General features: G+C 36.2%; 1 protein-coding gene and 1 pseudogene across 1 annotated transcript; both read right to left on the bottom strand.

The window, feature by feature from the left end:
• Window positions 1-374: 374 nt before the first annotated feature.
• On the bottom strand, window positions 375-15,892 carry LOC127080051 (uncharacterized). The gene is made up of 2 exons (XM_051020384.1): window positions 15,147-15,892; window positions 375-429 (listed from the first exon to the last, which is right to left on the bottom strand). The coding sequence occupies exons 1-2, from the start codon at window positions 15,890-15,892 to the stop codon at window positions 375-377; spliced, it is 801 nt and encodes a 266-aa protein (XP_050876341.1).
• Window positions 15,893-21,015: 5,123 nt separating this feature from the next.
• On the bottom strand, window positions 21,016-22,270 carry LOC127083613 (ABC transporter C family member 3-like; annotated as a pseudogene).
• Window positions 22,271-23,179: the final 909 nt, after the last annotated feature.

Here is a 23,179-nt window from a genome sequence, read left to right as displayed (position 1 = left end):
TCTTGCAAAGATTTTAGAGTCTTTAATAAAATAACTGTAACAATAGAAAAATAGTTCATGTTACCTTTAATGAATTTAACCCTAAACCAGTAGAAGTAGAAGTTATTAATTGAGCAGGTATACTATAAAAGACAAATCTGGAGGAAAATGATCAAAAACCTGACCAAGACCAAAGTGAAAATCAAGAAGAAGATGAACCTTCACCAGAACTGACTCAGAATCAAATCTCAGATACTCCATTAGAACATACATACCTTCCAAAGGAATGGAGACCAACAAGAGATTATCATATCCAGAATGTTATTGGATATATCTCCAAGGGAATCACTACTCAATGATCCTTCAATAAGGTATGTAACTTTGTGGCTTTTGTTTCACAAATTGAGCCAACAGGAATATGCAAAGCCATCATCGACAAACATTGGTGTCCTGTCATACAAGTAAAGTTAAATCAATTTGAAAGAAACAACATTTTGGAACTCGTTTCCAAAGCTTCAGCTAATCTAGTGATTGGTACCCGACGAGCCTTTTGCTACAAGTTGGATGAAGATGATAATGTTTGAAGAAATAAAGTCATACTCACTGCAAAGGTATTCAATAAATATGAGGGAATATATTTTGACGAGACATATACTTATTTAGCTAGATTAGAAGGCATAAGGATGATATTAGCTTTGTCATGTACCATAAATTTCAAATGTATAAAAAGTGATTTTCTAAATGGATACATCCAAGGAGGTATATGTTGATCAACCTCTAGGTTTTGTCAACCCAACTTTTCCCTATCATGTTTTCAATCTTAAGAAAGTCATATATTGACTAAAACAAACTTCCATTGCTTAGCATGATCGTCTGAGAAAATTCTTGCTTGAAAATATGTTTCAATTAGGACAAGTTTATAAAACTCTTTTTATCAAGAAAATCGAACATGGCATCTTACTAGTTGAAATCTACGTTGATGATATTATCTTCGGTGCTAGTTATGTATCCTTGTGCAAGGAATTTATGAAATTATGCAAAATGAGTTTGAAATATCAACGATGAAAGAGCTCAAATATTTTCTAGGACTTCAAATCCATCAAACTAAGAAAGAAACATTCATAAATCAAGAAAAATACTGTAAAGAGTTACTATGAAGATTTGATATAGATAAGTCCAAGGTAATGGCAACCTCATCCAATCTTGGCAAGGACAAAGAAGGAAAACTAGTTGAAGAAAGCAAATATTGAGGTATGATATGCTCTATTGTCTATCTAACTGTAACCCGTCCTAATATTATGTGTGATGTTTGTATGTGTGCATATTTTCAAGTATCTCCGAAAGATTCACATCTCAATGTAGTCAAACGTATAATGAGATATCTCTTGGCACATAACAAATGGGTTTATGGTACCCCAAGGAAGAGGATTGTGACTTAGTTGGTACTCCGACTCTGATTTTGGTGGGTGCATATTGAATAGGAAAAGTAACAGTGGTACATGTCACTTACTCGAGATCTCGATTGTCTCATGGCCTAGCACGAACTAAGCAAGTGTCGCACTATCCATAGTTGAGGCATGATATGTTGTTACAGGTAGATGTTGTACTCGACTTATTTGAATGAAACAACATCTCAATGACTACAATGTAAATATTGGAATCTTCCCAATAATATGTGATAACACTAGTGCCATAAACCTCACAAAAAACCTGATACTTCACTCTCTGGCTAAACACATTGAAGTTAGACATCCCTTTATTAAAGGTAATATTGAAAAAGGGGAATGCATACTTAAAATGTCTACATGTTTTCTCCTCAAATTGATTCCATGTGATTTATGCGCTTTATTTGATTTCACCTTTTTGATAATGTCAAAAGGGAGAGGTATACTCTCATGGGGAGTAGGGTATAATCTCTGCCTAATTGAAGGGGGTTTAATTACTCCAATTATATATCTATCTAGTTCTCTTTTACAACCTCCCTGAGAGATGTGTTATCATTATAAAAAGAGGAGGAAAATGTGGATATATGTGCTTGCAGGTATAAAGCTGATAAGCTTGCAGAAGATCCATATGAAGTTTTGATAACGACAATAATGATTGAATTTGGTTGCAATAACTTTCAACTCTCTGATGATGGTTGATACAATATCTCATGCCTCATCAACAAAACGAGACTCAATATTAAAGTGATTATATGATCGATGGATCTGGAAAAAAAGTCTTGGATGCCTCAAAGTAATGAAGGAGAGAAAGTGTGAAAGCTCATTAGGTCATATTTGTTTGAGTGACCAAAGTTTTGTAAAAGTAAGGAAGCAACTTATAAGTACTAAGGTAACACACACACACCCTCTCTCTCTCTCTCTCACACACACACACACACACATACACACACACACATACACACACACCCCCACACACACGCACGTACGCACCCCCACACATACATACGCACCCCTCACACAAACAAAACGCACGCACGCACGCACACACGCACACATGCACACATGTACACACATACACACACACACACACACGCGCACACACACACACACGCATACGCACACACACAAAATATTTTACAAACATTTTTATCTTGAAAATTATTTTCTAGGCCAAACTAAGTGATTAATAAGTTATTCAATCTCTTTCGAAATACTTTTTTTAACTAACCAATCGATTGGGGACTTAAGCCATTCGATTGGAAAAACTTTTCTAAGCCCACGAATCAATTGGAGCATTAAGTCAATCGATTGGAGAAGAGCTAAACTTTTAACCCAATGATTAGGACATTATCTTAATGTCTTGCAATAACTCTATATCAAATATTTATGTAACACCCCATTTGAATGATCTAATTCTATAGAATAATTTGATTGTATTGTATATGTTTTGAATGGTTGAGGTAGTAGGGGAGCCTTGGATATGGGGTAATGTTCCTAGAATATTATAATTTTAAGTGAGAGATGTGGTAGTATTTAAAGAGAAGTAAGGGGTATTGGACACAATGAGATTAATAGAATTATGATTAGATTTAATTAAATTAATTTAGTAGTAATAATAAATAAAGTAATGTTTATTTAAAATAATAATAATAATATAGAGATAACATTTATTTTATTATTATTTTATTGGGGAATTGGCCTAAAGATATGATTTATAAATAAATTAAATATAAGGGATTTAGTTGGTTTACTTATAAGAATGTGAGGAGCGAACAAAGAGTTGGGAACGTACGTGAAAAAATTGGAAAAGAGAAAGCTAGGGCAAGAGGCAAGAGTAGGAAGAAGAAGAAGACCACTATTGTAGAAGTGCTTGGAGCTTAAAACTTTAAGGTAGGGGAAGATTATTCCTATAAGGGTGTCTAATCATGAGAGAGTAGTGAGAGGTCCTTACCCTCTTAGGGTTGTCTTATGTCATGTTATGATTGTTGTTGATTTGTGACCATGATTATGAGGAATGAATTGTAATTCTTGTGGCTACAACAATTGATATTTATTGATGATGAATTTTGAATTGTTGCTGAATTTTATGTTTGTTGTATCTTAAGGGTTTGAGATGATGATTATGATGATGATAGGGTATGGAATTATAAATTTATTGGTAGATTGAGTTTAAAACCATGAAATATTTTTGGTGATGATTTCATTGACGTTTTTGGGGTTGGAGAAGATGAAAATTATGTTGGGAATTTCAGAAAAAACAACAACTTTTTGGTAATGCCTCCGTGTACGGTTTTGATCATAACTTTCAACTCATAAATCATTTTGTGACGAGGTTTGAAGCATTGAATATCTGAAACAAAAGGTTATAACTTTGTTTCAAGGATAAAACATTTTTCTGATGTTTTCATGGATGTTTTTGGGGTTAGAGAAGATGAAAATCATGCTGGAAATTTCAGAAAAACAACAACTTTTTGCTAACGCTTTCGTGCATGATTTTGATCATAACTTTCAACTCGTAAATTATTTTGGGACAGAGTTTGAAGCATTGGGTAACTGAAACAGAGGGCTATAACTTTATTTCAGGGATACAATATTTTTAATGATTTTATAAGAGGTCGGTAGCAGGTGGCAAAAAGTGTATGATACGACGAATATGGACGAGGTCCGTATTGACAAATTATTTGATATGTTGTGAATGATTGAGAGGGTGTGTTTGATTATATTGGTGATAGTCTAAAAGGGTGGATTATGTTATACATGGTTGCAATTGCGTGATTGATTGTAGATAACTAAATATTATTATAATTGTTGTGTTGATTATATTATTACCATGTCAAGCATTCATTGTTGATATGTTAAAGGAGATAAGTCATAGGTCCGAAGGGGGACGAAAAACTTAACTGGAACTCAAAAGGGGGAGTTCGGGATTTCGAAGAGGAAATCAGGTTTGTATGATGAACCATTGATGAGAATCGATACCATACGCATTGTGTAATATTGTCGGGTTTCATTGCATTGTAACTATGTTGTGCTTGTGCATTTGTTATGGTGAGAATGTGATTGTGAATGAATGTGATTTGTATATATAAATACTACTTTCTTAATTATTATACACTTTTTATTATATGAATGAATTTCTCACTTATTTTGTGTTTGTTGTGTTTGTGCTCCCTCGGAGTACAAACAATCAGGTTCCTGAGTAGTTAGAGATGTACCTCATATTGCTATCGGTCGAGTCTACTAGTGGAGTTGCTCTGATACGTAACACCTGGGAACAAAATGTTTTCTTTATGTTATTATGTTATATACCTTTTAATATAAAGTAATTATTGAACCACTTTTGGTGTGGATGATTTATTGAGGCTATGGATGCCATACTCTTGTTTAATTTCGTTGTTTGGATTATATTTTTTATTAAAGGAAGTAACATTCAGACTTCTTGGATTGTGAAATGACATCCTACTTGAATAAAACTATATTTAATTTATTATTTATTGGGTCGGGAAGTAGGGTGTTACATAGTGGTATCAGAGCTAGGTCGGTCTATTTGGCCAAATGTTATTGTGTGTCAATAATATATGACTGGTGTGTGAACACGATCAAGTCAAGTTTCTTACAATCCTTATTTGTTGATGTTGTTCAGAATATGGCTGAGAGGAATGATGGTGTTATTGATGCCGCTTTGAAAGCAGTGGCTCAAGTCGTGCAAAACAACCAGAATGGAGGGAATGATGAATTCCGCAACTTAGGAAAGTTCCAGAGGAATAACCCACCTACCTTCAAAGGCAGGTATGATCCAGATGGAGCGCAGACTTGACTGAAAGACATTGAAAAGATTTTCAGGGCTTTGGATTGTACTGAAGTATAAAAGGTGCAATTTGGTATGCATATGCTGGTAGAGGAAGTTGGTGATTGGTGGGACAATACGTGTTAGAGACTAAAGGCTGCAGGTGATGAACTCACTTGGGTTGTATTCAGAGGAGAATTTCTTGAGTAGTACTTTCCATAAGATGTGTATGGGAAGAAAGAGATTGAGTTTTTGTAGTTGAAACAAGGGGATTCTATTGTTGCTAAGTATGTTGCCAAGTTCGAGGAACTTGTGAAATTGTGTCCATATTATAATGGTGCAGCTGCAGAGGCTTCTAAATACATTAAGTTCGAGAATGAGTTGCATCCTAAGATTAAGTAGGGCGTTGATTATCAACAGATTCTCTGATTTCCAGAACTAATGAACAAATGCAGGATTTATGATGAGGACATCAGGGCTCAATCTGTTCATTATAAAAGTCTGAGTGAAAAGAGGGAAAACAGATTAATCATGGAAACCCGTATAGTTCTCCAGCTGAAAAAGGGAAACATAAGGTTTTAGAGGGTAAGAAGCCAAGTGGGGGAGGGACCCCGCTCCTATCAAATGCTACAAGTGTGGTGGTGTAAGACATGACGCCTGTAATACCCTAAATTTTGTCCACCTCTTTACTATTATATGAATTTTAGTCACATTTTATTTCAAATAAATGAGATAATCCATTTGATAGTGAAATGAGATTAAAGGAGTTACAAGCACAACGTCTTGGATTTAAGTCTCACCTTTCCCATTTTTTATGTTTTTTTTCTTTTTCTTTGCTTTTACCTTTATTTCTAGTTTTATTTGCCAAAAATAAAATAAAAAACATTTTTAATTTATTTTTAAAATAATATTTCGTTTTTATTTAATATTTATTTTTTAAATAATTAATTTTCAATTTCCTTTTTATTTAATATAAAAAATAGTCAAAACTATTAAAAATTATTAAAAAGTTTCAAGATTCGTTGTATTGAGTCGTACTATTTTGTGATTGGTCCATTTTTCCAGATTTCGTTTCTAGTTGTGCTTTGTCACAATTAGTTATTTTTCATTTTTAGTCACCTAATTTATCCTATAAATATATTTTTTCTCACAATTGAGGAGGCCAATTTAGAGAGAATTTTACAGGATTTTTGCACGGAGTCTCAAACACACGAGTCCCAAATCTTTATTTTAGAGTCTCAATTTCCCTTTTAAATAAGTTTTTTCGTTTGCTTTACTTAATTTAATTTATTTATTTTCAACCATATGATGATTATCTCATGGTTTTTTTATCTCATTATTTTGTATTTTTTAAATTGTAATAGAACATACGTTATGTATATAATTTTTTACTTGACACACATTGACATTGACACACGAATTGGCACACATTGACATTGACACACGAATTGTAATAGAACATACATGGTTTTTTCTATCTAGTTCCATACACACATTCACATTTGCACTTACACATTGACACACGAATTGAATCAAAAGAAAACTCTTTCTCTTGTGTTCTTCATCATGCAAGAAGATCATGAACCTAACAAAAACACCCAATAATACACCATGTTCACCTAAAAAATCACACAAAAAAATTACACAAAATTCAGTTTCTTTTCTTCTTTCTTCGTGATACACCATAGTCCAGTGGGGAATTTCCTCGCAATTTTACATCCCCCATTTCCATTACTCAGTTAACCAAACATCACCATTCTTCAACATTTACCTTTATCACTACCATCTGTCGCGGTGAAGAATCGGAGACCAAGCTATTGATTAGACTTGACTCATGAATCAAAATATCCCCACTGAACTTTAATTTATCCAAGGGAATGGGAAAAGATTCAAAAATAACCCAATATGTATATGCAAATCTAGAATATTAAACTTAAGCTAAGAAAAAAGGGGGAAGATTCTAAAGGTACGGGGGTGTTAGGAAAAAGGAAGGTATCAACATCCTAATCATCTGTAGTACTCAACAGGAACCGTTTAGATATATGTATTTGGTTTAAACTTGTTTGCTATTTGATTGGGGAGATGATAAAAAGAACATTTTTTATTGTTTGATGATTTGGAAAGACGTTGAGTCTTATGCCTACGTACCCGTGAAGGATCAAAATCTCGTAGTTCGGGTTCAAAAGTAAGAAGGGATTTGTTGGGGTTGATTTTATAAGAAAGAGACAAATTGTCAACTTAAGGAGAAAACTCACATTTAAACCACCAAAAACATGTGGAAGATAGATCTTTACATCAAATTGAAAGAAGGGCTCTCACTTGGATATAGAATCAACAAGTATGCCACATACCTCTTCCAAATGGAAAAGAATCAATATCAAGCTCAACAATGTTATGGGGTAGGAGATTTAAATCTCAACTAGGTATGACTCATGTGTAATCCTTTTATGAAAAGGTTTTAAACATGGAAAAGCCAAAGTGACAAAAGGGTTTGAATTAAGTTTGTGTTTTTTAGGTCTTATGAAAAGATCTTTGAATATGCTTAAGTGTTTTGAAGCATTTGATTAAGAAATAAAAGGAGAAACAATGACATAAGTCAAAGTTTATTATAAAAGTGGTTATAAGAAGGAGAAAGAGATAGAATCCTAAGGTTTAAATTGAGGGGAACCTAAGATTGTATCTAGAAGTTTTTGGATTAAGGGAATAAAAAGTTGTATAGAATGTAGATGAACACACACATGCAAAATGACAATAATGTCATGATTCTTTTCCCTTGGATATAAACAATAACAAGATTGAACATGCATTAACATTAGGGTACCAAATATGGCTAAATACAATGGAAATCACAAGGTATGGATGACAATATTAAACATGGTTTTTTAGGTATTGAGATAAGCATAAACAAAACATGACAAAGTTTCACACAACATCACAAGACACAACATATTGACGGTGAAGACAAAATCATACTTAACATGGTAAAAGCATTCATTGGTACATGGTAAACATAACATGGATAAAATTAGGTCAAACATGCATCACATTATAAGTCTTCACAAAATAAACATTAGACTTGAATCAAAGTTCATGATAAGACCAAACTTAAGTGGAAACCTAATCACCTTCTAACCATTCAATCAAGCATGTTTTTTAAGGTGAATCAATTGATACATTGTATGAAGATAATCAAGTTCAAACATGTTAAGGATAACAATCAACATTTAAAGAATATGCTTTTAATCATACAAACTTCCAACATCAAGAACAAATAAGACATAAGCCAAAAGAATCAATTAGGAGCCTTAAAAAACACTTAAAATACATGTTTTTCTATCCAATCAAAAGTGGTGAAATAAATAATATTTTTTTTAGAATTTTTTGGTGTCACCATAAAATAGACATTCTCATGAACCCATGGCAAAAAGGATGGGTCAAAAATGTTAAGGGATCAAGAAGTTATGGATATTTGAAGTTATGAAGAAAAATGAACATTTAACAAGTGAAAACAAAAAATCATTACACTGCCCAGATTCAAACCCACACCCAGTAACTTAACAAACCAGTGTTTTACCACTGGGCGCAATGCCAATTCATGTATTCAGTTACATCAATTAAAATATATATTAAAGTGACTTTAAAATTTTTAAAAATGGCTCAAAACTTCATCTTCCTCATTCATCCCGTAGTCCATAGTTTCCACCATTTTCACATATTGTTAAAACTCTAACTCTCTCAATTCTTAACAAAATCAAAAGTTGTAAAGACCAAAATTGCTTAGAATTTCGCAAGGAATCTAATGGTACTCACCAATTTCATTTATTTTTCATAAATATCCAGAAACCAAACAAAATGCATATGAACCCTAAAAATTGAATTTAAAATTATATTCTAAACATCACCGATTAAGACCAATGATCATAGGGGTTTTGTTCCTGACATCTTGGTAAGTGTAATGGTAACAAGAATGATGCAAAATGGTGCCTTAAATAATAAATTGCAGAAACAAATACATACCTCAAAAATGAAAATCGTCCTTTGGAGTAGGAGTGTTCCAGATGTGATTTTATGATCTGAACAACTTCCTTACACCTCTAGGAAGGTGTTTGAATGTCTGGCTTGAGCTGAAAGTGTTTGGTTCTTCCTTTCCAAATCAAGTTGAAAGTTATGAAAATGTGATTTGGAAGATGATGGTAGGGCTGTTACAGAAGTTGTTCAAGTGTTTGGACAACTTCTAATGGATGTTTAGAAGTTGTTTGAAGTGTTGGTTTGGAGAAAACACAAGCACAATGGAATTTGGAAGTTTGAGGTTTGGAGAATATTCTACAATGGAGTTTTTGTGCCAATTCTGGCGTGTTGAGTTATGAGGCTTGTCTCTCTATTTATAGAGGCTCCATATGGTTCATGTAACTTGTAGAAATCAATCTTGGTTCAATTGGAATGCTAGTTTGGTGACTTGGTTTCATTTTGCACAAAAAATCATAATGGATCATGATGAAAAGGTGGACTGGAAGGAGGAGTTTAGAGGTACTTTTAGGATGTTGCTTCTGGTTTAGAGGTTAAGTGTGATCAGAAGAAACAAGTTAGAAGCTCAATGCAAGAGTGGTTGGAAAATTTGGCCTTTATCAAAATGGATATGAAGCTTTTTGCAAAACCTTCCAAATATGGCATCAAGACTTGGTCAATGGCTCAATCCCTTGTGTAATGCATCAAAAGTTTGTGTAATCTTCTGATTAAGGTGAGATTTAGAATCAAGATATCCTGTAAAGCAAGATCATGTAGCTTTCGCTCAAGGTTACATGATGAATTTGTCATGAAAATGACCCAAAATTCAGATTTGGAGAGTCAACTTCAACTCTTCGAAACTCCTATCTCAAATATGATAATTTCACGATATTGGACATTTTGGAAAGATAAGACCATCCTTTACAACTTTCATGTTTATCACTTTTCTTGAATCAGTTGGGATATGGGTGAAAAACGTGCATAAAGTTGGTCACTTGACTAGGTTAGCATGCTGAAAATTTCACCAAGTGTTTTACCACTTGACAAACAAATGAGTCATCCACTTCATGACCCCATATCTCCTTATTCATGAATTTTTTGAGGTTTTATCACCTAGGATAAAGTTGAAGTATGAAGCAAGGTATTTAATATGATCATTGGAGCAAAAAAAATGGTGGCTTGGATCATAAGTTATGGCCTTGGAAAGTTGGGTACTTGGACATGTATTTTTTCATAACTTGGAAAAAGTTTCAAAACCAAATCTTACCTTTTTTGCAAGTAACCTCAAATTTCTTGTTTACTCTTGATCAAATGACTTCAATGATCATATTTTCATAATCCTTGACTTGAAAAGTCCATAGTTGACCAAAAATATTAAAAGTCAAACTTTGACTTTACGCATTTGTTGACTTTTTCATTAGTTGTGTTCAAACTTTCATCTGCTTATGAACCTAACCTCTTGAGCCATATGACTTGTATGAGTGGGTTATGAGTATATATTTTAATACCTTGGATCATGCCTCAAGCCATATAATCATTCTTTGGTCAAAGAGCCAACATTAAACTAACTTTGACCAAAACCCTAATTTTGAGTGTCAGATGAATTGTGGCCTGATGAACTTGAGATGGAATGATCTTGAAATCGATTCTTATTGATGGAAGTCACTTGATTAATTGGGAAGGATGAAGAGTTTGAAATGTTAAAACTCATGTCAAGTCTTGATTGATGAATCTTTGAAAGCTCTTGGTGTAAAACCCTAGCTTAAGACAAACAAAGTAGGAAATCTTTTTGTATTTTCAACAGGTTAGTAGTGCAAATATGCTAGATGTCATGCAAATAATACAAATGATGGTGGCATATTAGGGTTGAAAATTAGGGTATGACAGATGCCCCTATTTAAGTTTCTTAAATCTGGAGATATGAATATTGGAATTTTCATCTCGACGTGATTGAAGAGATTTAAATACAAACATGCACGGTTTTTGGCCCTAAGAGGCCACCAAATGCTTATGATATGATATGCATGCAGGACTCAGGAATTCTGTGAGGAACAATGTCACAGGGGAGTAATATTAGTTGATAAAACACATTGGGATAAAGGAACACCACTATGGGGACAGACAAAAGGAAATTCCACCGAGGAAAAGATTACAACTTCAGTTTGTAAATTCCAATGGATCCGGGCTCCCTGGGGAATAGATCATTCCAAATGATCATGACTTCAATTGAAGAAACATCTTCGCAACAGGTTTCTCAAAGGTAGAGATGACAATTTATTCAAATAACGAGTTCTAGCTTTCGCAACAGGTTTCTCAAAGGTAGAGATGACCGCCTGTTCAAATAATGAGTTCTTGCTTTAGTAACAGGTTTCTCAAAGGTAGAGATGACCGCCTGTTCAAATAACGAGTTCTAGCTTTCGCAACAGGTTTCTCAAAGGTAGAGAAGACCGCATGTTCAAATAACGAGTCTGAATAAGCTTACATGATCGAAACATGATTCAACTTCTTCTTTACTTAAGTATTCCACTTAGAAAAGGCAAAATAAACTTATCCATGATTCGGGTCATAAGCCAGCGAACGGGCCTTTGTTTCTTCTTTAACCAAGTCTTTCTCTCGGAAAGGATTAATGAACAAGCTCCTAAAAAGGTGACCACTTGTTGGGGAAAGAGAAGTAACTTCAACGGTTATCTTCGAAGGATGCGGGTCAGTTATTCTTAAAAAAAACTGGAATTCTCAAATAAAGAGAAAATCGCAGTAAGGATCTTCAACAGACTTCCACCGTGATTTACTGGGGAAAGTACCATTGGCTGTGACTAACACCTCACTGGTGATATAAGTCCTTGTAACGGAATACCTCACCAGGGATATAAAGTCATGTGATAAAAGAAAGGTACTTGTAGTAGTCTTCAACAAACTTCTCTGACGAAATTTTCTTGGGAGATGACCATTTGTTGGAAATAACGTTTGATATGTTGATAACTTCATTGGGGATAAGCAAACTTCTCAAGAAGAGGTTTCCATTTGTTATCCAAAATGGGAGTCAATAAGCTTTTCGGGAAAAGATAGCTACTTATTGGGGATCAGAGATCATGAAACATGCTTCTCAAATAAAGAGACAACTACCTGTTGGAAGTCTTCATCAAACTTCTTTGGAGAGAAAACCATCTGATGGAAGAAAACTTCTATATTGATAATTCCTTCGAGATAGACAAGCTTCTCAAAAGAGATAACCACTTGTGTTCATACTGGGGAAAAGGATATGTCTTCACTTGCGATAATGAAAATGTTTCTCCTGGGGAGACAGTGCAAAATAAATGCACTCTCGGTCTAGGTTTAATAACCTAGAGAGATTCACCATTAATTTCCAAATATTTGGCTCACTCCAGGAACAACTTGAGAGAAAAAAAAAGTAAGACTCTACCAATGGGGAATGAAGCTCAATTGGGATTTTATCCTATCCAAAGATGGAAAAGGACAACTAAAACAACCATCTTCCACGAGGAATAGACTCAGTTGGGAGTTAGAAAAGATATAAACTCTCTGCTTAAGGTTGACGACTCTTATAGGGAAGGAAACATAACACCCAAGGATGAACATATTCAAAGAAATTGAGGTAAACTTCATCAAGGAATGCAAAAAATGGATGTGAATTTGGTTATTCATGATATATATGCATGTATGTATATATGCATGTATGCACGTTATGTTTATGCTGACAAAAACAAACAAAACAGACATGTTGGGGACATAATATGTTTCATAGCTCAACATTTGGCTAGTCTCATTAAGGTGGAAAACATCACTAGAGATGAGTTAATGGTCATCAAAGGAGAAAAGTCTCGTCACGAGGTCCAATTCTCTCTGGGGAGAGGAAGATGCTTCATCTGGGGATGAAATGTGAACCTTTGATGGAGCAAAGGTCTTGTTGCAGGGTTCCAATTTCACTAGAGAAGAAGACTTCACTTAGAAAATAAAATAAAACATGTAGACTCTACCAAAGACGGGTCTAGATTGGTCAGGAAAGCCTTTAAAATGATTCTTCCGGGGGCCATCAAAATTTGCAGCTTCCACCGGGGATAATGAAGATCACTGTAAAAGCTTGACTGTTTATTTTAAAACTTGATAGAAAATTCAGGCTTAGCACTTTGTTTGGGAACATTGAGTTCCAACATCCAACACTTCACAACTTACTCTTCGCTTGGGGATTTAACTATGAATGTTCTTTTTTGCATTCATAAATCAAAACAAAATTTTATTTTGAAAAAAAAAATAAAAAAAATTCAAATATTCGTTTCAAGAATTTTTATCAAAATAAAAATGATATTTTTGTGGAGCAAAAATAAAATAAGGATTGCCAATAAATGGATAAGTCTTGAATTTTATTTATAGAATGGTGATCCGCAAATGGCGTGATCCCATGGATATTTATAAAGTTAGAAAAATGGTAATATGGGAAAAGGCTACATTAAAATACAATGAAACTATTCTCCCTAACAAATTTGAATTCCAGATGTATTTGGGCTTTTGAAACTATTCTCCCTAACAATCTACCAGGATAATCATTTTCTGTTTATATCTCTAATTTTTGCTTGGACCGCCCTTTCGGATTTTCAGTCCACCGAGACACTCGTTTTTGCCTAAGCCGCCTTTTTGGGTTTTCGACTTAGCGAGATATTCTTTTATTTTTCTAGGCGAAGTACTTCTTGACTGCGTCAGTATTCACATGACGTGGGAGCTCCTCACCATCCATATTTGTAAGAATCAAGGCTCCCCCAGAGAAGGCTTTCTTGACAACATATGGGTCATCATAATTAGGAGTCCACTTTCCCCTAGAATCAGATATGAAAGATTGAATCTTTTTAAGCACAAGGTCACCTTCTCTGAATATGCGAGGTCGAACCTTCTTGTTGAATGATTTCTTCATTCTCTGCTGATATAACTGACCATGGCATAAAGTCGTCATCCTATTTTCTTCATTCAAATTCAGTTGGTCATACCTGTTTTGACACCATTCAACTTCGGATAACTTAGCTTCCATCAAGACACGCATTGACGGAATCTCTACTTCTATTGGGAGCACTGCTTCCATGCCATAGACAAGATAAAAGGGGGTTGCCCCTGTTGAAGTGGGACGGACGTACGATATCCATGCAAAGCAAAAGGGAGCATCTCATGCCAGTCCTTATAAGTCACTACCATTTTCTGAATGATCTTCTTGATGTTCTTGTTGGCAGCTTCAACAGCACCGTTCAACTTAGGTCTGTAGGGAGAGGAATTATGATGTTCAATCTTGAACTCTTCACACATTTCCTTCATCATTTTATTGTTCAAGTTTGAACCATTATCAGTGATGATTCTGCTTGGCACACCATAACGGCAAATAAGTTGATTCTTGATAAATCTAACCACTACCTGCTTGGTCACATTTGCGTATGAGGTTGCTTCAACCCACTTTTTGAAATAATCAATAGCCACTAGAATGAAACGATGTCCATTGGAAGCTTTGGGTCCAATCATAACAATCATGTCGATGCCCCACATAGAGAAAGCCATGGAGAAGAGAGAACGTTGAGGAGAGTCGGAGGTACATGTATCTTGTCAGCATAAATCTGGAATTTGTGACACTTCTTCACATACTTGTAACACTCAGCTTCCATTGTCAGCCAATAGTAACCCGCTCTTAACATTTTTTAGCCATTGCATGTCCGTTGGAATGAGTACCAAAGGAACCTTCATGAACTTCTTGCATCAACAAGTTTGCTTCGTGTCTATCCACGCATCTGAGCATAACCATGTCAAAGTTTCTCTTGTATAACACGTCTTCATTCAGAAAGAAGTTATTAGCCAATCTTCTCAAGGTCTTCTTATCTTTGTTTGATGCCCCAGGTGGGTATTCTTGACTCTGAAGATAACACTTGATGTCGTGGTACCATGGCTTGTCATCAGGGACTTCTTCCATTGAAAATATATGAGTAGGTCTATCAATATGCATAACATCGATCTTAGGCACATCATTCCAATGCCTCACAATGATCATGGAAGCCAAAGTTGCCAAGGCATTTGCCTTCTGATTTTCCTCACGAGGGATGTGATGAAATTCAATATTGTTGAAGAAAGTAGATAACCTTCTTGCATAGTCTTTGTATGGGATTAGGCCGGGTTGACGAGTTTCCCATTCTCCTTTAATTTGATTGACAACTAGAGCTGAGTCTCCATAAACATCGAGATTTTTTATTCTAAGATCAATGGCTTCTTCTAGACCCATGATGCAGGCTTCGTATTCCGCCATGTTGTTCGTGCACATGAATGTAAATCTTGCAGTAAAAGGGATATGTGAGCCATGAGGAGTGATGATTACTGCCCCAATACCATTACCATAAGCATTAACTACTCCATCAAATATTAAACCCCATTGAGAACCTGGCTCTGGCCCTTCATTTGGCAGTGGTTCATTGCAATCTTTGGCTTTTAAGTACATCACATCTTCATCTGGAAATTCAAAATTTATAGACTCATAATTGTCGATTGGCTGATGAGCTAAATGATTGGCCAAGACACTTCCTTTGATAGCTTTCAGGGTGTGATACTCAATGTCATATTCGGACAAGAGCATCTGCCAATGAGCAATTCTTCCAGTCAATGCAGGTTTTTCAAAGATATACTTAATCAGATCCATATTGGATATCAACCAAGTTTTGTGATTCATCATATATTGACGGAGACGCTTGGCTACCCAAGCCAGAGCATAACAAGTTTTCTCTAGCATGGAATATCGGGATTCACAGTTGTCGCAGCCTGAAAAATACAGAGGTGCGAAAAAACAACCGGCGAAAGAAAATGACAGAAGAGTCGCCACCGTGCGTTATTTATCCCAAAGGAGGGAAGGGAAACGCTCGAAGTAAACCTGGAGAAAGGAAAGGAAAAGACAAAGGTCTCACAACCAAATCTTGGGTTCGGGAGTGGATTATGCGAAGGGAAGGTAATAGCACCCCTAGGCATCCGTAGTACTCTACGGGATCCACTCTTGTTGTTCTTGTCTAAAGGGTGTGTGTTTATCTAATGTACTATTTACTAAAAGGGTCAAGAGAAAAATGACTCGCACGAATGTCGCATCCATTGCATACGTATCTCATCTGAATATGAGAATCAGAGTCTTCGTAGCTCGGCTACCTATGGGTAAAAAGATGTGTGCTCGCTAAGACATCGCGTCTTATGCCTACGTATCTCATCTGAACATGAGAATCAGAGCAGAACGTAGTTCAGCTAACTACGGGAACAAGGGTCTCGATTGCAACTAGGGCAAGAGAAAAGGAAAGTCTCGATCGCAACGAGGGCGAGAGAAAGGATCGCAACAAGGGCGAAAGCAAACAAGGATTAGTTGTTAGTTGTTAGTTAAACTCGGCAAGACATCGCATCTTGTGCCTACATATCTCATCTGAACATGAGAATCAGAGTTGCCGTAGTTCGGCTACATAGGGATTGCCATCTGAACATGGACTTACAAAGGAAGACACCAGTTGTGTCAAAGGAGAGTGGGCAATGTGTTCACGTCCTAGCAGTAGGTGTCGCAGCTCGCTGAATCGAGTCTTAGGCAGTTACCTCTTTGCAATAGGACGGACTACATGCCACAAGATCGGAGACGCACGGAAGGTCTAAAAGAAATGGGGAAGCTCTGCCCTAGAGTTGTCATGCAATATGTACTTAGGTGTTAGGATTTACAAATCTATATTCGGAAAAGCGTCATCTATCTCTACTCAACAAACGTGGTCGAAACATTGTTTTGTATCTCTTATGACAATACATCTTTCATTTTAAAAGGTTTTTGATTGGTCGCACGGCGGCGAGAAAAAGAGTTTGATTGGTTGGATGTGCTTTGAGTGATGGCGAGAACTAGGATTGGCGAGATATACATCTCGAATCCTAGCCTCAGGAGTGCATGGTATACACCATGTTCCATTTCCATCTTTATTTGCAAAAGTGTTTAATAGAGATTAAGTATTTTTGAATTTGATTGAGAAAGGGTTTGAAGAAACCGCATTGACAATTTTAGACGATGGCGAGAGTTAAGATTGGCGAGGCATACGTCTCGAATCTTAACCTCAGGAGTGCATGGTATACACCATGTTCCATTTCCACCTTTATTGAAAAAGTGTTAAATGAGAATTAGGTATTTTTGAGTTTTTGTTGTGAAAATGACTTGACCTAGATCAAGTATTGATGGACATTTGAGAAAGATTTGAATGAGTGTTTGATAGAGCAAAGTGGGCGTCGCAGCCTGAAAAATACAGAGGTGCGAAAAAACAACCGGCGAAAGAAAATGACAGAAGAGTCGTCACCGTGCGTTATTTACCCCAAAGGAGGGAAGGGAAACGCTCGAAGTAAACCTGGAGAAAGGAAAGGAAAAGACAAAGGTCTCGCAACAAAATCTTGGGTTCGGGAGTCGATTATGCGAAGGGAAGGTATTAGCACCCCTAGGCATCCGTAGTACTCTACGGGATCCACTCTTGTTGTTCTTGTCTAAAGGGTGTGTGTTTATCTAATGTACTATTTACTAAAAGGGTCAAGAGAAAAATGACTCGCACGGATGTCGCATCCATTGCATACGTATCTCATCTGAATATGAGAATCAGAGTCTTCGTAGCTCGGCTACCTATGGGTAAAAAGATGTGTGCTCGCTAAGACATCGCGTCTTATGCCTACGTATCTCATCTGAACATGAGAATCAGAGCAGAACGTAGTTCAGCTAACTACGGGAACAAGGGTCTCGATTGCAACTAGGGCAAGAGAAAAGGAAAGTCTCGATCGCAACGAGGGCGAGAGAAAGGATCGCAACGAGGGCGAAAGCAAACAAGGATTAGTTGTTAGTTGTTAGTTAAACTCGGTAAGACATCGCATCTTGTGCCTACGTATCTCATCTGAACATGAGAATCAGAGTTGCCGTAGTTCGGCTACATAGGGATTGCCATCTGAACATTGACTTACAAAGGAAGACACCAGTTGTGTCAAAGGAGAGTGGGCAATGTGTTCACGTCCTAGCAGTAGGTGTCGCAGCTCGCTGAATCGAGTCTTAGGCAGTTACCTCGTTGCAATAGGACAGACTACATGCCACAAGATCGGAGACGCACGGAAGGTCTAAAAGAAATGGGGAAGCTCTGCCCTAGAGTTGTCATGCAATATGTACTTAGGTGTTAGGATTTACAAATCTATATTCGGAAAAGCGTCATCTATCTCTACTCAACAAACATGGTCAAAACATTGTTTTGTATCTCTTATGACAATACATCTTTCATTTTAAAAGGTTTTTGATTGGTCGCACGACGGCGAGAAAAAGAGTTTGATTGGTTGGATGTGCTTTGAGTGATGGCGAGAACTAGGATTGGCGAGATATACATCTCGAATCCTAGCCTCAGGAGTGCATGGTATACACCATGTTCCATTTCCATCTTTATTTGCAAAAGTGTTTAATAGAGATTAAGTATTTTTGAATTTGATTGAGAAAGGGTTTGAAGAAACCGCATTGACAATTTTAGACGATGGCGAGAGTTAAGATTGGCGAGGCATACGTCTCGAATCTTAACCTCAGGAGTGCATGGTATACACCATGTTCCATTTCCACCTTTATTGAAAAAGTGTTAAATGAGAATTAGGTATTTTTGAGTTTTTGTTGTGAAAATGACTTGACCTAGATCAAGTATTGATGGACGTTTGAGAAAGATTTGAATGAGTGTTTGATAGAGCAAAGTGGGTAAATTGGATGATGGCGAGAGCTAGGATTGGCGAGATATACATCTCGAATCCTAGTCTCAGGAGTGCGTGGTATACACCACGTTTCACTTCCATCTTTATTGAAAAAGTCTTGACTATGAATTAAGTTTTTTTTTATTTTTGATTATGAAAAATGGCTTGACATTGGATCAAGCATTTGATGAAGTTTTTGAAAGAAATGGAATAGAATGGGAAAAAGAAATGGATTGATTTGTTTATTGAGAAAATACTCGACGTTGGATCGAGTCTTATTTTTGATATCTTTTGGAAATGGCTGATTTTATTCTTGTGTTAGTAGCTAACTAAACAGTCAAACAAATAAAGAAATGAAAAGCAGTAAAATTATTACACATCGGGGGAAGTGGGGTACATTTTGTCAAAATGGGATTAAAAATCATGAAATAATTAAATCGGACCCAAACAACAAATAATGCATGAGTGTGAGTGCAAGAGAACCGACTCATTGTAAGAAAGCCCAAGAGTAAGCTATGTGAGGTTGATGGCGATGCTTAAAAAGCAATCGACTTACAAAGGTGTGAAAATGGGCTCGATATTGAATCGAGAAAAATATGATTTTTATAGTTTTAAAATGGTTTTGAATGAATGATGAAATTAAAAGAAAATAAATCTATGTTATGATAATGAAACTATGAAAATAATAAAGCATAAACATAACAAAAAATGTTAAAAGAAATAAATAACTAAAAGAAAATGCTACATATGAGTATTGAACCCACCCCACTCAAGACTATGATACTAGTCTTCTCCACCAAACCACTCATGACTAGTTATTATTTTGATGCTGCTTTAAATATATAAACTAAAATAGATTAAACATTAGAATAAAAAACTAAAATAAAAAAAAGTCTGTTGGACTACCAGTAATTAAACCCAGCCGCTTGGCTGTTGGGTTTAAGAGGCTGGTGAGTTGGGAATAGAAAAAATGGAATCATTGTTAAACACCAACGTTAATATTTACTGGAAACACTCAAAGGTCACCTAAATGGGGTTAAATGATCTGTCTTATAATGTTTAATTTAAAGACCAAATGATAATAATAAAAGAAAGAAAATGGAGGACGCAAACGAATCCTAAACTCATCGTCCTCCTTTCCAATCTCAAACTCAGAAATCTCTCTAACTCATAACTCTCTCAAGCGAAACCTCTCTCTGCTCTCAGAATCGCTTATCAAGCTCGACCTCACTCACTTCTCTCACTCTCCCAACGAGTCTCTCTCAATCGCGTCACTCTCAATCTCTCGTCTCTCTCACAAAACCGCTCAAACATCGTCTCTCAAACAAAGCACAAAGCGCGACAAGACAAATCCATGGTTCCCAAAAGAAAATTGGACAGGACGGCTAACCTTCGACGGTGACGGCGAGCTCAGGTAATGCTTTCTTATCCCTTCCTCTCTTCAAACGCTGGTTTTCTTGTATTTTAGGATTAGGGTTTTAATTTTGCTTTTCAAGTTTTCAATTCCGCCCCTTCAATTTCGTGTTCTCACTCACTATTTATGTTCTGCTAATTAGGGTTTTGATTTGGTACTCAAAAGTTCAAAGAAGAAAAAATTCCATAAGTGCTTTTGTCTGCTCAGAATCCGTTTTATCCTATTTGATGCTACAATTCGGGAAAGGTAATCTGAGCTCAAACTTTCTCTTTGAGTTTTGTCTCTATTGCCTAATCGGGATATTCTGGATTTTTAACGCTTTGGTAATTAATTGTTACTGCAGTGAAATTGGTTACAAGTGGACACATTGAAGAAGCTGAGGATTTGATGAAGATTCCCTCGTGTTTCCAGTTATCCATCGCAAACTTTGTGTATACTTGTTGTAAGTTCATGCCCTGTTGCACTTGAAATGTTTGCCTTTATCTGTTTGAATTGTGGCTCAAGTTTGGTTCATTGGTTTTTTTTGCTTCATCATTTGGCTAGCCTTTTGGTCATGAGTTGGCATTTTATGCAGAGTTCACACATGTTGGGTTCAGTGTGTATGCTGATGTTGCCAACTGGTTTTTTGCAGGTTTAATATTGTCTCCTGTAACCATTCTTACGGTTATTCCAGCTGAACGACATAGTGCTACAGACTCCTTAACACCAGACGAACATGATCTTTGATACCAACAACTCCTATACAAGTGAATCCAGTAACAGGAATGGTGTCTTCGGCAGAGAACCTGTTTTCCAATTCCATATAGGCAAGGCATAGAGTTCTAAGTGCCTCATTGGCAAACTGGTTTTGTAGTCTGAAGATGGTTAATTGATTCTTCATCAAGTGGGACAACATCGCCATTTGCGGGCCATGAAGGATCTGGCCTATTTTCTTCTTCTAAAACATGGGGAGACTCACTTTGAATGCTTGTATATTGAAGTATCCTTTCTACAGATATAATTTTGTTCTCCAAGTTGCAAATATTCCATATCACCCAAGCTTGTATTTGGTTTAAATTCAGTCCATAGGTAACGGCTAGACCAGCAAGGCCTGGATTTATGATTCCAGGTGGAATTGAAATCAAGAACATCAAGGAAAAGACAAATGTGATGGAAGACAACATATCTAGGCGGATGCATAACCATTCCATAGCAGCAGCAATATTGAACTTTGGCCGACTATACCCATCCGTCAGTTTCATGTTCGCTGCATGAAATCTTGACTGTTGATCAAAGCTTCTAGTGGTTGAAGTGCCGGAAATTGTTTCTGCAAAGTGTTGAATGATAGGAGCTTTGCACACTCCACATAAACGTGATAGTTCACGCGCTGATGGTAAATAAAATCGCTGATAGTGAATGCTAATTGCTATGACGGGTATAAAGACGATGAAAACTTGCCATGCAACCTGAGACATCACTATTATAATTCCTAGAAGCTAGATCAAGGAGAAGGCAAATGAGCCAACTTGATAAGGAATGTCTATATCCACTGCACTTTGATCAGTTGAAGCTCTATTAAGGATTTGGCCACTTGGAGTAGAATCAAAAAACGACATCGGGGCGCGAAAAATGGCCAACTGCATTTTATTGAAGAGTATAGTAGCTGTCTTATAGCCGAATGTAACAAGTAACAATGCTCTAACAAGAACGCATAAAGCACTTCCAATGGCCAAACCAACATAGACTTCAATAAGAGTTGTTCCTTTAACAGGTGGCTCTACATCTGCTGAGATTGGAGTTGCCCAAGCCATCCAATAGTTGCTTCCAATTTGAAGAGTTTGAAACAAAATCTGAGCCAATATTATGAACGGTGCGAGAGCTCCTCCATATGCAGTTGTGATATAGTTAATTGCTTGTTATGATTTTGGGTTTGTGCCATGTTGGTCTGTTTAAAAAAAACATTGTTTGTGTTTGGAAATCTAGAAAGGTTGCAGATTTGTGCTGATGTTTTCTTATGGAAGAACAAGAAGATATCTGCTGGTGCACTCGGTGTAGCAACTGCTATTTGGGTGTTTTTTGAGCTGCTAGAGTATCACTTTCTTACAGTTCGATTTTGGTTCTTGCACTATTGTTCTTGTGGTCCAATGCTCATACATTTATTCACAAGACTCCACCTCACATCCCATTAGTTCATCTTCCTGAGGAACCATTTCTACAGTTTGCATCTGCATTGAGAATTGAAATTAACCGAGGATTTTCTGCCTTAAGGTTCAATTGGAAAAAACAACATTGGCGAGAAGTAAGAACAACATCAATCAACACAAGAATTCAATGTTGGATCTCCTTGTTGCATTTTGTTGTTGTTATTTTTCTTTGGCAGGGTGTTGGTTTTCTATCAAAGAAGATTGAAAGGCTCCATGATGTACTATAGTTTTCTTTGGAGTTGACTAGGAATTGTAAATTGTGGGTTTTATGTATTTTTTGATTGGAAACCTTGTGTATGGATGCAATCGGGCTAAATGAAAATTTGAATGGTGTGATTGAATATTATAGTTGAAATGGTTTATGTAATAGGATCCCACATGTAATGGTTTACAATGACATGAAATAGATTGAAATGGATTAACAAATGGTTTGAAGTTGGCTTCCAAATTGTTTTGTCTTATGACTTGAATGTTTGACTTTTGAAAAAAATAACTTGACTGATAATGTACATGAACAAGGCCATGAAATGAGACCATAAGGTTAGGGTTTTGACATAGTATCCATGAACCAAAAACATGACTAGCAAGTGGCTTGAAACACAAGAAGCTTGGTTGTTCAAATGACCCA

This window comes from Lathyrus oleraceus, chromosome 5 (genome assembly GCF_024323335.1).
Source record: "Lathyrus oleraceus cultivar Zhongwan6 chromosome 5, CAAS_Psat_ZW6_1.0, whole genome shotgun sequence".
NCBI lineage: Eukaryota > Viridiplantae > Streptophyta > Magnoliopsida > Fabales > Fabaceae > Lathyrus > Lathyrus oleraceus.
The sequence above is the reverse complement of the archived record's forward strand: the minus strand, read 5'-3'. Positions and strand labels throughout refer to the sequence as shown.

Excerpts from the sequence above, each read along its gene's own strand:
- LOC127080051 (XM_051020384.1), bottom strand. The coding sequence starts at position 15,892 with ATGGATCTGATTAAGTATATCTTTGAAAAACCTGCATTGACTGGAAGA. Across the intron at positions 430-15,146 it reads GTCCCTGATGACAAGCCATG|GACACCAATGTTTGTCGATG; the intron begins GTACCACGACAT and ends CTTGTATGACAG.